Here is a 16,381-nt window from a genome sequence, read left to right as displayed (position 1 = left end):
AAGTGGGAGCTGAACTGACAACCGTAGGGCTGCTGGTCTCTTCGCCACTGGCTGCCATTGTGCCCTTGAGCAAGGCACTTGGCTCTCAAACCGCTACAGGGAGGCTGTGGCTGACCCTTTGCCTCAATGTATGTGTGTGTCTGGGGGGGGTTGGGTAAGATGAAATTAAATGAGTTTTCAGTGCTCAAATCAAACCACACACACAGTATCATTTTCTCATATTTAATTATATTTAAACTTTCACGTTGCATTCTCGTAAACTCCTAAACTTTTGAAGTTAAGGAAAAGTTTGCATTCACTGTTTCTTCCAACAAATCCAATACTGAATTGACAGTGTATATATATGTTGTGCTGTTTTAATGACGACACAGTGACACAGCATCCTTTACGTGTAAAACAAAGAAAATATCAAGATTATAGTAAAGGTCAATTCACTACACTATCAACTTGCTAACTGAAGCAAATGCCATGTTCCTTAGGGTTTTGTTTTGTGTATAAAGATGCCCTATAGGTATGGCATGCAAGCCAAAACAACTGAGCCAACAATGGTCACCTGTCTTTTTCACAGTACAATCTCATTAGCAATGGCAAACTTTACCAGCCCATATTTGCCTCAATTTGTATTATTCTTTTTTTCGTAACATGACTTTCCCCTCCTTTTGCTAATTTGACTGAAATAAATGCTGACTGCACCGCTATAATCCAGATTGACAAATTCAGAAACATACAAACTGGATTATGCTGCAGTCTAAGTGAATATGATCAATTATGACAATCTGAGAGAATATATATAGAATAGAATATATATAGAATGTGTATATATATATATAGAATATATCCTCTAGTGTAGTTGTGAATGGGCATTCTGTAAATAAACCATATGGTTCTGGCAGGGGCGGACTGGGACCAGGCATTTCTAATCCACCAGACCATTATTTTCTTTGGGGCCCTTATTATTATTTGCCTAATAATGATCGTTCTGTGCAAAACATCCAATTTAGAAAGGCCCACTGAGTCAGTACTGTCGACTGCTCTAGAGTCAGTACTGCAGGCAGCTCTAGAGTCAGTACTGTCGACTGCTCTAGAGTCAGTACTGTAGACTAGTCAGTACTGCAGGCAGCTCTAGAGTCAGTACTGCAGGCAGCTCTAGAGTCAGTACTGCAGGCAGCTCTAGAGTCAGTACTGCAGGCAGCTCTAGAGTCAGTACTGCAGGCAGCTCTAGAGTCAGTACTGCAGGCAGCTCTAGAGTCAGTACTGCAGGCAGCTCTAGAGTCAGTACTGCAGGCAGCTCTAGAGTCAGTACTGCAGGCAGCTCTAGAGTAGGTACTGCAGGCAGCTCTAGAGTAGGTACTGCAGGCAGCTCTAGAGTAGGTACTGCAGGCAGCTCTAGAGAGAGTAGGTACTGCAGGCAGCTCTAGAGAGAGGCACTACTGCGGGCAGCTCTAGAGAGAGGCACTACTGCGGGCAGCCCTAGAGAGAGGCACTACTGCGGGCAGCCCTAGAGAGAGGCACTACTGCGGGCAGCCCTAGAGAGAGGCACTACTGCGGGCAGCTCTACTGCAGGCAGCACTACTGCAGGCAGCACTACTGCGGGCAGCTCTAGAGAGAGGCACTACTGCGGGCAGCTCTAGAGAGAGGCACTACTGCGGGCAGCTCTAGAGAGAGGCACTACTGCGGGCAGCTCTAGAGAGAGGCACTACTGCGGGCAGCTCTAGAGAGAGGCACTACTGCGGGCAGCTCTAGAGAGAGGCACTACTGCGGGCAGCTCTAGAGAGAGGCACTACTGCGGGCAGCTTTAGAGAGAGGCACTACTGCGGGCAGCTCTAGAGAGAGGCACTACTGCGGGCAGCTCTAGAGAGAGGCACTACTGCGGGCAGCTCTAGAGAGAGGCACTACTGCGGGCAGCTCTAGAGAGAGGCACTACTGCGGGCAGCTCTAGAGAGAGGCACTACTGCGGGCAGCTCTAGAGAGAGGCACTACTGCGGGCAGCTCTAGAGAGAGGCACTACTGCGGGCAGCTCTAGAGAGAGGCACTACTGCGGGCAGCTCTAGAGAGAAGCACTACTGCGCAGCTCTAGAGAGAAGCACTACTGCGCGCAGCTCTAGAGAGAAGCACTACTGCGGGCAGCTCTAGAGAGAAGCACTACTGCGCAGCTCTAGAGAGAAGCACTACTGCGGGCAGCTCTAGAGAGAGGCACTACTGCGGGCAGCTCTAGAGAGAGGCACTACTGCGGGCAGCTCTAGAGAGAGGCGTTACACTACAACTCGGTGATTTCCAGGAGATGCACTCAACAGAACACTACAACACCACTGGAGGGCGAATCAACTAATATTGCCGGGATATATGAAGACAAACCCACAAGTCATGTTTTGAGGTCACACCTGTTGAAAACCACATGTCTGATTGAAATCTTTCCTCTTCCTGCGAGACGCGCTGGAACTTTTAGCAGAGACGTCAAGGTGAGTATATTGATATGATAAAAGCAGCGATGGGAAACTAGTTTTTAAGTCCGTCGGTTAAAAGAATGTTGTTGTTAGTCAAATGTTTTCTGGACGTCTCCTCCTCTCGCCAGGGTCCATGCAGTATGTACTGAATATGTAATTAATGGTATTGGGGTGACGTCAGTGTTAAGTGAGTTTAGGTTTGACATGTTATACAGGTTTCATTGTTCTGATCACATCAGGCTAGTAGAATGAAACGCATGCTGACTTGCACCTATTGTATATTAAAAGATTTTGTACTTGTGTGGATTGTGTTTTTTTTTTTTGTCTGTCCAGTTGTTTCTTTACAACAGTTTAGAAACCATCAGTGGTCTCTTGAAACTTTAAAACATTTTTAGATTATGTAATGCAATAAGGCCGTCCTCCCATTCACTAACATGCCTGAAACTGCCTTCGTAATTGACGCATACTGAACAATTCAAAATGAAGGTCACTTGTATTATTGCTAGATTGATCTGATGTAGCAAAAATACAAATTTAATTCACATGCGCCAACATGGTTTTAATAATAGATTCTACAGCAACTCATGCCTCAATATCAATCAAAATTGTATACATTGTTTTTTTTGTTTTTTTGAATTGAAACCACATTGCTATTTTCTCTACAATCCTCCTACTGTGAATATAAAACCCAACTGTGACATAGGCCTACTGTACAGCCACACATTTCACACGACGGACCTCTGAATGGGAAATGGCGTTAACAATGCTTATTTACCTTACACTGTTTTTCCAAAGCGACTTACAGAACCGTCCACATTGACCATATATTGAAACACCGGGTACCCTGTCCTGCTGTTGTACGTTTAGCATGGCTTCCATTCAATACATGGCCCATGCAGGAAAATACACTTTGTTTTTAAATACGGCAACCTCCGTCTGTCTCTTTCTATGTTGTGAGGGGGGCTTTGAATTCAGCCGGTACATCACTGTCCAGTTTACTGATGACCTTATAAATGGCTTTCTTCCAGGATGGGTCTGAGTCTCTGGCCAGAGAGATGGAGATGTAAAACTCCTGTAGTGTGATCTCAGCCACTTCAAGGAACCTGTCAGGAACCTGTAGATTAAAGGCACAACCTGTAAGATATGTAAATGGACAATCTGCAATTCAAAAACAAGCCGCCACCATTTTGGTTAAAAATAAATACATTTTTAAAAAGCAGACGGGTGTGGAGAAATGTAACCACTCGAATGTATAGACAGAGCTATAGAGGCAAAGAACGGCCATCTGAGTTACAGCTCATATGGAAATCAGTTAACAGTAAGACATTCATTAGGCCCTAATCTATGGATTTTACATTGACTGGCAATACACATATATGCATCTGTTGGTCACTGATACCTTAACAAAACTATTGTGGCGTGGATCAGAAAACCAGTCAGTATCTGGTGTGACCAGCATTTTTCTCATGCAGCGCGACACGTCTCCTTCACATAGAGTTGATCAGGCTGTTGACTGTGGCCTGTGGAATGTTGTCCCACTCCTCTTCAATGGTGGTGCGAAGTTGCTCGATCCAGAGCATCCCAAACATGCTCAATGGGTGACATGTCTGAGTATGCAGGCCATGGAAGAACTGGGAAAGTTTCAGCCTCCAGGAATTGTGTAACAGATCCTTGTGACATGGGGCCATACATTATCATGCTGAAACATGAGGTGATGGCGGCAGATGAATGGCACTACAATGAGCCTCAGGATCTCGTCACGGTATCTGTGTGCATTCATAGTGGCCATCGACAAAATGCAATTGTGTTAATTGTTCGTAGCTTATGCCTGCCCCATACCATAACCCCACCGCCACCATAGGGCACTCTGTTCACAACGTTGACATCAGCAAACCGCTCACCCACACAACGCCACACTCTGTCTGCCATCAGCAAACCACTCACCCACACAACGCCACACTCTGTCTGCCATCAGCAAACCGCTCACCCACACAACGCCACACTCTGTCTGCCATCAGCAAACCGCTCACCCACACAACGCCACACTCTGTCTGCCATCAGCAAACCGCTCACCCACACAACGCCACACTCTGTCTGCCATCAGCAGTTGAAACAGATGAATTCATGAAGAACTTCTCCAGCATACCAGTTGCCATCGTCGGTTACGACGCTAAACTGCAGTCAGGTCAAGACCCCGGTGAGGACGAAAAGCACCTAGATGAGCTTCCCGGAGACATTTCTGACATTTTGTGCAGAAATTCTTTGGTTGCGCAAACCCACTCTTTCATCAGCTGTCCGAGTGGCTAGTCTCAGACAATCCCGCAGGTGAAGAAGCTGGATGTGGAGGTGCTTGGCTGGACTGGTTACACGTGGTCTGCATTTGTTAGGCCGTTTGGACGTACTGCCAAATTCTCTAAAATGACATTGGAGGCAGCTTATGGTAGAGAAATGAACATGCAATTCTCTGGCAACAGCTCTGGGGTATATTCCTGCAGTCGGCATGCCAATTGCACGCTCCCTTAACTTGAGACATCTGTGGCGTTGTGTGATACAACTGCACATTTTAGAGTGGCCTTTTACTGTCCCCAGCACAAGGTGCATCTGTGTAATGATCATGCTGTTTAATCAGCTTCTTGATATGCCAAACCTGTCAGGTGGATGGATTATCTTGGCAAGGGAGAAATGCTCACTAACAGGGATGAAAACCCAATTGTGCAAGAAATTTGAGAGAAATAAACTTTGTGCATATGGAATATTTCTGGAATATTTTATTTCCGTTAAGTAAACACGGGACCAACACTTTACATATTTATATTTGTGTTCAGTGCACAGTCGTGGCCAAAAGTTTGGAGAATGACACAAATATACATTTTCAAAGTCTGCTGCCTCAGTTTGTATGATGGCAATTTGCATATACTCCAGAATGTTGTGAAGAGTGATCAGATTAATTGCAAAGTCCCTCTTTGCCATGCAAATGAACTGAATCCCCAAAAAACATTTCCACTGCATTTCAGCCCTGCCACAAAAGGACCAGCTGACATCATGTCAGTGATTCTCTCGTTAACACAGGTAATAGTGTTGACGAGGACAAGGCTGGTGATCACTCTGTCATGCTGATTGAGTTTGAATAACAGACTGTAAGCTTCAAAAGGAGGATGGTGCTTGGAATCATTGTTCTTCCTCTGTCAACCATGGTTACCTGCAAGGAAATACGTGCCGTCATCATTGCCTTGCACAAAAAGGGCTTCACAGGCAAGGATATTGCTGCCAGTAAGATTGCACCTAAATCAACCATTTATCGGATCATCAAGAACTTCAAGGAGAGCGGTTCAATTGTTGTGAAGAAGGCTTCAGGGCACCCAAGAAAGTCCAGCAAGCACCAGGACCATCTCTTAAAGCTGATTCAGCTGTGGAATCGGGGCACCACCAGTACAGAGCTTGCTCAGGAATGGCAGCAGGCAGGTGTGAGTGCATCTGCACACACAGTAAGGTGAAGACTTTTGGAGGATGGCCTGGTGTCAAGAAGGGCAGCAAAGAAGCCACTTCTCTCCAGGAAAAACATCAGGGACAGACTGATATTCTGCAAAAGGTACAGAGATTGGACTGCTGAAGACTGGGGTAAAGTCATTTTCTCTGATGAATCCCCTTTCTGATTGTTTGGGGCATCCGGGAAAAAAGCTTGTCCGGAGAAGACGAGGTGAGCGCTACCATCAGTCCTGGGTCATGCCAACAGTAAAGCATCCTGAGACCATTCATGTGTGGGGTTGCTTCTCAGCCAAGGGAGTGGGCTCACTCATAATTTTGCCTAAGAACACAGCCATGAGGGAAGAATGGTACCAACACATCCTGAGAGCAACTTCTCCCAACCATCCAGGAACAGTTTGGTGACGAACAATGCCTTTTCCAGCATGATGGAGCATCTTGCCATAAGGCAAAAGTGATAACTAAGTGGCTCGGGGAACAAAACATCGATATTTTGGGTCCATGGCCAGGAAACTTCCCAGACCTTAATCCCATTGAGAACTTGTGATCAATCCTCAAGAGGCAGGTGGACAAACAAAAACCCACAAATTCTGACAAACTCCAAGCATTGATTATGCAAGAATGGGCTGCCATCAGTCAGGATGTGGCCCAGAAGTTAATTGACAGCATGCCAGGGCGGATTGCAGAGGTCTTGAAAAAGAAGGGTCAACACTGCAAATATTGACTCTTTGCATCAGCTTCATGTAATTGTCAATAAAAGCCTTTGACACTTATGAAATGCTTGTAATTATATTTAAGTATTCCATAGTAACATCTGACAAAAATATCTAAAGACACTGAAGCAGCAAACCTTGTGGAAATTAATACTTGTGTCATTCTCAAAACTTTTGGCCACGGCTGTAGTTTTGAGTTTTATATGATTTAGTTTTAAGTGTTAGGTAGAGAAAGTTAGCTGTTAGCTAGTGATACATAGTGATGCACAAGTTAAGTTTGTTTGAAACATCACATTCTCCTGGAAGTGTTTACCCTCTGGATTCTCAAGCTTAAAAACCACATTAGAAAAAAGTTTTAAAAGCCCTTTTGATTTTACCCCCCTCCCAAAAAAAAAAAGAGACTAAAACTGAACATATTCATGTCGGTTTTTATTTTGTTTGTTTTTAAAGATAATAGTTTTAGTTTTTCAAACAAGTTTCTTTAATTATTTTACTTTAGTTCATAAAAACTTTTTTTTTTTAAGGATTATTTTTAGTTTCAGTTTTAGTGTACTATACTAACCTTGGTAACAGCACGTTTTCTGATATACAAAGTCATTTTGTCACCTGGCTGGCAGACGTGTTGATGGTAAGTTATACTTTGCTTTTGAACTGTCAGTCTTTTCTTTGTCTTGACATTTGTAGTTGTTTGTGATGTCGTTTGGCAAGATCACAATGCTTGGGTAAGTAAGCAGGCTGGTTTGAATCCAGGTCCAGGGAAATAAGTCAAAAGGAATTGGCAACAGGTTTAAAATCTCCTGCCGTTGTTCCCTTGAACAAGGCATTTAAACCTCAAAAATAGTTATAGGAGTATTGCAATGCAGCTGACCCTGGGATCCAGCCAAAATGTTAGTTGTGTGTGTGTGTGGTGTCCAGGAAGTGTGGGGGGGGTCAGAGAAGAATAAACAGTTGATTCTGTTGATGAATGAATAAAACTCATATTCTATTCTCCATTATGACATCAGACAGAATAACCAACATCAAATTTAATCAATTCCACCCCTCTGAACTATCTGGTTTTATATCTGTCTGGCCTATTGACCTTTGACCCATTTTTAAAGCCTTTTGTTTGTTTTCAACTCACCATACTTGAATTGATTTTTGTAGACGTGTACAGATTTAAAGCTTTTTTTTTTAAATCTGTGCTTAGACTTCCATGAACTTACCTGTTGTACATGCTGACCACATATAAACAATGTATTGTGCATACCATCTTATCTTTGGATCAGATTGACTGTCTGTACAGGAATCCAGCTGAACACAATGGAGACGTAAGGGATGAAGTCATGAGCAGCACAATGAATTCAATCCGTGTGAATCCGCAATTAGCGAAACAGAATGTAGGCTGGTGAGATCAGGATGGTCGTACAATTTTTTTTTTTTTTACGAATACAGAGATTTACAGTACCTGAAAGTCATTGGCCTTGTTGTAATGCATGTTGAGGGCTCTGAAGAGCTCCGAGTCTCTCCTCACTGCTACATCCCTCACACTGTTAACTCCCTCCACTCGGGCCTGGCGGGCAAACTTCTCCATCTGAATATAGTAGAACTCTCTGAAGTTACTGAACCATTTAATCAGCTGGGACATGATACACCGAGTGAGCTGTATGGGAACACAAAGAAACAAAACGATTTGGGTAAGTACATTATAAGTTATTTTAAAATGAGTGATCGTTATGTCTGGGTTATTTCACTTTGATGTAGGTTTAATTTAGTTGTTTTTAGTATGTGTGAGAATTTTGTTCATCCAACTGTTTCTGCATTCTGTGTAAATATGTCAATAAATCATTTATGAACTATTTTGAATAAAGCAAATTGCCCACAGTTATGTGTGCAGTGATTGTTTTCAATTAGGGGATTCTATCTCAACATTTCAGGTATTCGCTCTACCAGGACTTGTAATACTGGTAAAGGTCATTCATTAAAATCTGTATAATTCTCTGGATATATAACACGTCACATATAACAGATTTAAATCTGTATACACTATATATACAAAAACATGTGGACACCCCTTCAAATGAGTGGATTTGGCTATTTCAGCCACACCCGAAGCTGACAGGTGTATAAAAATCGAGCACATAGCCATGCAATCTCCATAGACAAACATTGGCAGTAGAATGGCCTTACTGAAGAGCTCAGGGACTTTCAAAGTGGCACCGTCATAGGATGCCACCTTTCCAACAAGTCAGTTCATCAAATGTCTACCCTGCTAGAGCCGCCCCCGGTCAACAGTAAGTGCTGTTATTGTGAAGTGGAAAAATCTAGGAGCAACAACGGATCAGCCGTGAAGTGGTAGACCACACAAGCTGACAGAACAGGATCACAGAGTGCTGAAGCATGTTGCTCATGTCCTCGGTTGCAGCACTCACTACCGATTTCCAAACCGCCTCTGGAAGCAACATCGGGAGCTTCGTGAATCGGGTTTCTATGGCCGAGCAGAAACACACAAGCCTAAGATCACCAGACACTTCACCATCTGGCAGTCCGACGGACAAATCTGGGTTTGGCGAATGCCAGGAGAACACTACCTGCCCGAATGCATAGTGCCAACTGTAAAGTTTGGTGAAGGAGGAATAATGGTCTGGGGCTGTTTTTCATGGTTCAAGGTAGGCCCCTTAGTTCCAGTGAAGGGAAATCTTAACGCTACAGCATACAATGACATTGTAGACAAATCTGTGCTTCCAACTTTGTGGCAACAGTTTGGGGAAGGCCCATTCCCGTTTCAGCATGGCAATGCCATGAGATCGATGTGGAAGAACTTGACTGGCCTGCACAGAGCCGTGACCTCAATATTGAACACCTTTGGGATGAATTGGAACGCCGACTGCAAGCCAGACCAATGTTCCAACATCCTAGTGGAAAGCCTTTTCAGAAGAGTGGAGGCTGTTATAGCAGCAGAGGGGGGGCAACTCCATATTAATGCCCATGATTTTGGAATGAGATGTTGGACGAGCAGGTGTCCACATACTTTTGGCCATGTAGTGTATTCCATTACCTGGATATCGGAGAAAAAGGCTGTGAGCACGTTAGAGCTAGGGTAGCGTGTATAGAAGAACATCAACTTGGCTTTCTTCAGGTGGTGTGTGGTCAGACCCTCCTACAGGTCAGGTTATGGAGCTAACAAATTTAGATGTTGTGTGGTCAGACCCACCTACCAGTCAAAAGTTTGGAGACACCTACTCATTCCAGGGTTTTTCTTTATTTTTTTACTATTTTTTACATAGTAGAATAATAGTGAAGACATCAACACTGAAATAACATGTATGGAATCATGTAGTAACCAAAAAAGTGTGAAACAAATTAAAATACATTATATTTGAGATTCTTTAAAGTAGCCACCCTTTGCCTTGATGACAGCTTTGCACACTTCTGGCATTCTCTCAACCAGTTTCACCTGGAATGCTTTTCCAACCGTATTGGAGTTCCCACATATGCTGAGCACTTGTTGGCTGCTTTTCCTTCACTCTGCGGTCCAACTCATCCGAAACCATCTCAATTGGGTTGAGGTTGGGTGATTGTGGGGGCCAGGTTATCTGATGCAGCACTCCATCACTCTGCTTCTTGGTCAAATAGCCCTTACACAGCCTGGAGGTGTGTTGGGTCATTGTCCTGTTGAAAAACAAATGATAGTCCCACTAAGCGCAAACCAGATGGATGGCATATCACTGCAGAATGCTGTGGTAGCCATGCTGGTTAAGTGTGCCTTGAATTCTAAATTAATCACTGACAGTGTCACCAGCAAAATACCGTCACACCACCACCTCCATGCTTTACGGGGGGTACTGCAGAGATCATCCGTTCACCTACTCTGCGTCTCACAGAAACAGCAGTTGGAACCAAAAATCTCCCATTTGGACTCATCAGACCAAAGGACAGATTTCCACCGGTCTAATGTCCATTGCTCGTATTTCTTGGCCCAACCAAGTCTCTTCTTCTTATTGGTGTCCTTTAGTTGTTGTTTCTATGCAGCAATTCGACCATGAAGGCCTGATTCACGCAGTCTCCTCTGAACAGTTGATGTTGAGATGTGTCTGTTACTTGAACTCTGTGAAGCATTTATTTGGGCTGCAATCTGAGGTGCAGTTAACTTTAATGAATGTATCATCTGCAGCCGAGGTAACTCTGGGTCTTCCTTTCCTGTGGAGGTCCTCATGAGAGCTAGTTTCATCATAGGGCTTGATGGTTGTAGCGACTGCAATTGAAGAAACTTTCAAAGTTCTTTACATTTTATGGATTGACTGACCTTCATCTCTTAAAGTAATGATGGACTGTTGTTTCTCTTTGCTTATTTGAGCTGTTCTTGCCATAAAATGGAATAGGTATTTTACCAAATAGGGTTATCTTCTGTATACCACACCTACCTTGTCACAACACAACTGATTGGCTCAAATGCATCAAGAAGGAAAGAAATTCCACAAATGTACTTTTTAACAAGGCACACCTGTTAATTCAAATGCATTCCAGGTGGCGACCTCATGAAGCTGGTTGAGAGAATACCAAGAGTGAGCAAAGCTGTCATCAAGGCAAAGGGTGGCTACTTTGAAGAACCTCAAATCTAAGATTTGTTGAACACTTTTTTTGGTTACTACATGACTCCATATGTGTTATGTCAATGTACAAAAGAGAAAGAAAACCCTGGAACGAGTAGGTGTGTCCAAACTTTTTTGACAGGTACTGTATATTCAGGTTATGGAGCTTAACACATTTAGATGGTGTGTGGTCAGATCCTCCTACAGGTCAGGTTATGGAGCTAAACAGATACAGATGGTGTGTGGTCAGACCCTCCTACAGGTCAGGTTATGGAGCTAAACAGATACAGATGGTGTGTGGTCAGACCCTCCTACAGGTCAGGTTATAGAGCTAAACAGATACAGATGGTGTGTGGTCAGACCCTCCTACAGGTCAGGTTATGGAGCTAAACAGATACAGATGGTGTGTGGTCAGACCCTCCTACAGGTCAGGTTATGGAGCTAAACAGATACAGATGGTGTGTGGTCAGATCCTCCTACAGGTCAGGTTATGGAGCTAAACAGATACAGATGGTGTGTGGTCAGACCCTCCTACAGGTCAGGTTATGGAGCTAAACAGATACAGATGGTGTGTGGTCAGACCCTCCTACAGGTCAGGTTATGGAGCTAAACAGATACAGATGGTGTGTGGTCAGATCCTCCTACAGGTCAGGTTATGGAGCTAAACAGATACAGATGGTGTGTGGTCAGACCCTCCTACAGGTCAGGTTATAGAGCTAAACAGATACAGATGGTGTGTGGTCAGACCCTCCTACAGGTCAGGTTATGGAGCTAAACAGATACACTACTCAAGTCATTCCATACATCAGAATAACATGAACAGGAGAAAATACATAGTATTCCTAAAGAAAATCATGTCTACTCTTTTTTTCTATTCACATCAATAGGTTTCACTATGTTTCTACACTCCCTACTTCAATATTTATACCGTTTGAAAACGAGCTTCTGTTCCTGAATCCCGACAATTACTTTCAAAGACAGATATTATTTTTTACATCAATGTTTTTCTCTGTCCTGCTATCATTAGACGACACTCAGATAGTAGAAGCAATTTCCTTTCGGAGTAGAGATCACAAGATCAAAGGGTAAATTCTCCTTGAAGTGCATCCTTCCACAGCTACTAATGCTCTCCCAAGCCTCATAGATATCGTTCTCCCGGATAGAGAAGAAAAGTAAATTGATTTTTAGCCATGCAATCTCCATAGACATACAGGACTTGACTTTTTTTCCGTTTATAGACTATCCATGTGGTGCAGAGAGAGGTTATTATGAGACACTTAGCGAAAACCTCAAAGAAAGGCCATCTTTCTTAGGCACAGTATTGTGGATATGACTCATCCTATCTGAAGCCAATTGCCTCACTAAAGAAAGGCAACCAAAGAATCTATAATTTGGTGGAAATGAAAAATACAGATCGTCATGGTTGACCACAACATATTACAGATTTACTAAATCAATGAAAAGTATATAGTAGTATTCTATAGTGAAATATCGGTGCAGAGCCGTGGTGTCGTGGTAACTCTTCCTGGCACGTCACAAATACTTTTTACACCACCGGATACCAGTGGTGTAGAAAATACTTTAAAGTACTACTTAAGTATCTGTACTTGACTTTACTATTTATATTTTGGGGCGACTTTTACTTCACTACATTCCTAAAGAAAATGATATCCTTTTTTACTGTCTACATTTTCCCTGGCACCCAAAAGTATTTGTTACATTTTGAATGCTTGACAGGACAGGAAAATGGTCAAATTCACGCACTTATCAAGAGAACATCCCTGGTCATCCCTACTGTCTCTGATCTGGAGGACTCACTAAACAGAGAACATCCCTGGTCATCCCTACTGCCTCTGATCTGGCGGACTCACTAAACAGATGACATCCCTGGTCATCCCTACTGCCTCTGATCTGGCGGACTCACAAAACAGGGGACATCCCTGGTCATCACTACTGTCTCTGATCTGGCGGACTTGCTAAACACAAATGCATCTTTTGTAAATGATGTTGTAGTGCCCATTGCTATCCGTACATTTTAAAATCAAGAAAATGGTGCCGTCTACTTTGCTTAATACATGTAATTTGAAATTATTTATACTTTTGATATTTAGAACCAAATACTTTTAAACTTTTACTCAAGTAGGATTTTACTGGGTGACTTCCACTTTTACTTGAGTAACTTTCTATTAAAGGTATCTATACTTTTTACTCAAATATGACAATTGGGTACTTTTTTCCACCACTGACGGAGACCGGGGTTCTGTTTCTCCTACTTGCCTGTGTCTCCCCATCTCATTTCCTTACTGTCTGAATAATGTGGTAAAACACCAAAATGTAAATAAAATAAAATACTATTTTCAAAGGATACATTCAGCACATATGAGGTCCTCTTCACCATACTCTGAAAGCTACCATACTCCATCTTAACGTGAGGGAGACCGAGACTGTCCAGAAGCATGTTATGCCCTGTGGCTGTGGGGTGGTGAACCTGTGGACTCCTGGGTGGCCTGGAGGTCACCTTGGACTTCACTTTGACCGGATCCCACAATAAGTCAACCATCTCTGAGGTAGGTAGACCCATGGTAGTGGGTCTACACGGGAGCCCTCCGAAGGTATCGTGATGGAAACCGTTGTGTTTCAGGTTATCCAGTACTTGGTGGTCTTCATGTAGATCAGTGGGGTGGTTGTATAGGAGTGAGGGCTGATGGAAATGGAGAGGCCTTTTCACTGTTAGGTTTGGAGAACATGGGTGAGTCATTGAAGCAGGCTTTTGAACAACCAGAGATAGAGCCTCGGTTTGAATCTCTGGTAGTTGTACCATACCACTCTTGGAACATGGGGGGAGTCGTGACATGCTGTCTACGTGGGTGGATGATGACGCTGGCTCATGAGAGCTGAGGAACACGGGCTCATCGTCTGTTTCCGCCATTCCCCCATCCTTGATGTGTAGCTGTGGTGGCTTGAATAATGTATGTGATATGTTTTTGAAAATCGAGTCAACGCTTGAGTTTACGGCTCTGGAGAGCTCATACTTGAGAATATCTGCTAGGAGTTTGTCTTCTTTGTCTGGGTTTGAGTGGATGTAGTCAGTTAGCTTGTGATTCTTCCACACCAGATGACCTCTATCTAAAGGCCCTCCACTGTAAGGGTCCATAAACACCTCTGTCTCCGGGTATCCTTTGTTCCAAGTACTTTGGTGGTCGTCCTCCATCACACCTGTTGAAAACGTCCCATCCCTGACGTCCTCCTGAGACTCAGTCTGATACTCGTAGATCTGGATGAACCTGGCCTGGAGTTGACCCAGGAGCCTCTGCATGGTCTGAAGCTGCTTCCTCAGGTTATGGCCTTCGTCCGTACTCTTTCCGCTAGCGCCCCCCGTCCTCAGGAGGTCCTGGTGCTGCGGCACCCTCTGTTTCCTTTTGCTCTCCTGTTTGTTTTCCATTGTCTCACTCTGAAGGTCATTGGAAGGAGTGGTTTCTCCATGTGTACAATGAACACTGGGACTGGGAGGAGAGACTGCTATGCCTCTGATGATGTTCTCTACTCTGGCACGCTTTGCCTGACGTCTATCCCCCAGCTCCAGGGTCCAGTCCTGGTTCGACCCGGCTCCATTGGGGCTGGCCCCAGTGGATGCCTGGCTGGCTGGAGACAGAGGCTCCATGGTGGTGCTGCTGCTCTTGGAGGAAGTGCTGCTGTGATGATTCACCAGTCTAGGGCTCGTCAAGGCAGAGAAGGAAATATGCGCCTCAGGGTTGTAATATGCAGCAGAGCTCTCCTGGAGGGTCTGTTCACTCTCAATGGTTTTCTGTAGGAGCATAGAGATAAGGGATCCTCCGCTTGAGCGAGAGGAGGATGGAGGGGTGGACGAGTTGTATGTGTTGTCGTGTAGAAAGGAGGGAGGATGCTCTGCTCTGTCCTCTGGGTAGGTGCTGCTGGGGAAATGATGCATGCTGTGGTCCAGAAGGCTTGGGTTCATGCTTCAAGCAAAATAAAGACAAATGTACTTTATCTTAACAAACGGTTTTAGAAATTAGACACAGTTCTACAGAAATCTTAAAGGAAAACAATATTGTTCATGGAAAACCAACAATATGGCAAAATGTAAAGTTATTTCCCCCAGAAAACAACATATAATTTTAATGATAAAACTATATTTAGAAGATCTGCTGTAGTATTTATTAATAAGTCAATAATTTTGCAATTGGTAATACCTATTAAATACTGTATTTTGTCCGGTAACAGCAGTTTGAAAGTTATACGTTTTGTGAAGTCAAATCTACCAGACAACAATAGCTGTATTCATAGTGTGCAACTCGTAGAATCTTACTCACATTTTAACTCAAAACTATGTGGATATAATGTCAATTCTAGAAAGGGAATATTTAAATTGTGCTTCTTTACAGGATATATGTCTTTATTTTATTGTTTTAGATCAAATCTGTTGACTGATAAGACTGGAACGAGCACTACTTTTATAAGTGACGAAATGCTCTAATGTACCGTTGTTAGCAACAGACAAGTTTTAAGAACCAAATGACGACAACCTGCTATTCATTTGATGAAATCCAATCACACTATTTCTTTTAATAAAAAAAACATATATTTGAGCTATTACTTTCAAAAAAAATCATTATCGTTGTTGAGAATATTGTTACAGCTTATCGTCTAAATTTCACCTGTCTTATTTCCTAAGATCCCACAGACACAAACAAGAAAAAGGATGTCTGCCTACCTGTTGCTCAGAGGGAAGATAGCTGTCCAGAAAAGAGAGAAGAATTGATGCTTGCCACAGGAGAGGAGGGTTATTATAACAGGGCAATACTGTATTTCATAGAACCCCTTAAATCCACACAAGGAGGGGGCGTGGCACCTTAATAATAAAAGCAACCTCATTATCAATTAGCTCATGCCATCAGCCTCTGTGGGAACGAAATGACAGAAAAAACATTTCCTAATTTTGTTTTGCACAATATCACACCGCATGTTTTTGAATGACGCATGTTTTTATTATTTAGCCTTTTTATTTCTATACATTGATCACAAAATACGATTTCTTCAAATAATTTATATTTTAGACAACAAAACGCAGCCTGAAGTTCAGACTGTAAGGGAGTGTATGTAGTCAGGCCTGGTAGGAATGAGCTACCTCCCCTATCATTAAAACGACATT

The 16,381-nt window shown here is 43.2% G+C and overlaps 1 protein-coding gene across 1 annotated transcript; it reads right to left on the bottom strand.

The window, feature by feature from the left end:
- Positions 1–214: 214 nt before the first annotated feature.
- On the bottom strand, positions 215–16,066 carry LOC112235821 (prospero homeobox protein 1-like). The gene is made up of 5 exons (XM_024404352.2): positions 15,944–16,066; positions 13,580–15,188; positions 9,678–9,779; positions 8,088–8,282; positions 215–3,558 (listed from the first exon to the last, which is right to left on the bottom strand). The coding sequence occupies exons 2-5, from the start codon at positions 15,185–15,187 to the stop codon at positions 3,391–3,393; spliced, it is 2,073 nt and encodes a 690-aa protein (XP_024260120.1). The 5' UTR covers position 15,188; positions 15,944–16,066; the 3' UTR covers positions 215–3,390.
- Between the last annotated feature and the right edge of the window lie 315 nt (positions 16,067–16,381).

This window comes from Oncorhynchus tshawytscha, linkage group LG18 (assembly GCF_018296145.1).
Source record: "Oncorhynchus tshawytscha isolate Ot180627B linkage group LG18, Otsh_v2.0, whole genome shotgun sequence".
Classification (NCBI taxonomy): Eukaryota; Metazoa; Chordata; class Actinopteri; order Salmoniformes; family Salmonidae; genus Oncorhynchus; species Oncorhynchus tshawytscha.
This window is presented reverse-complemented; position numbering and strand designations above follow the sequence as displayed.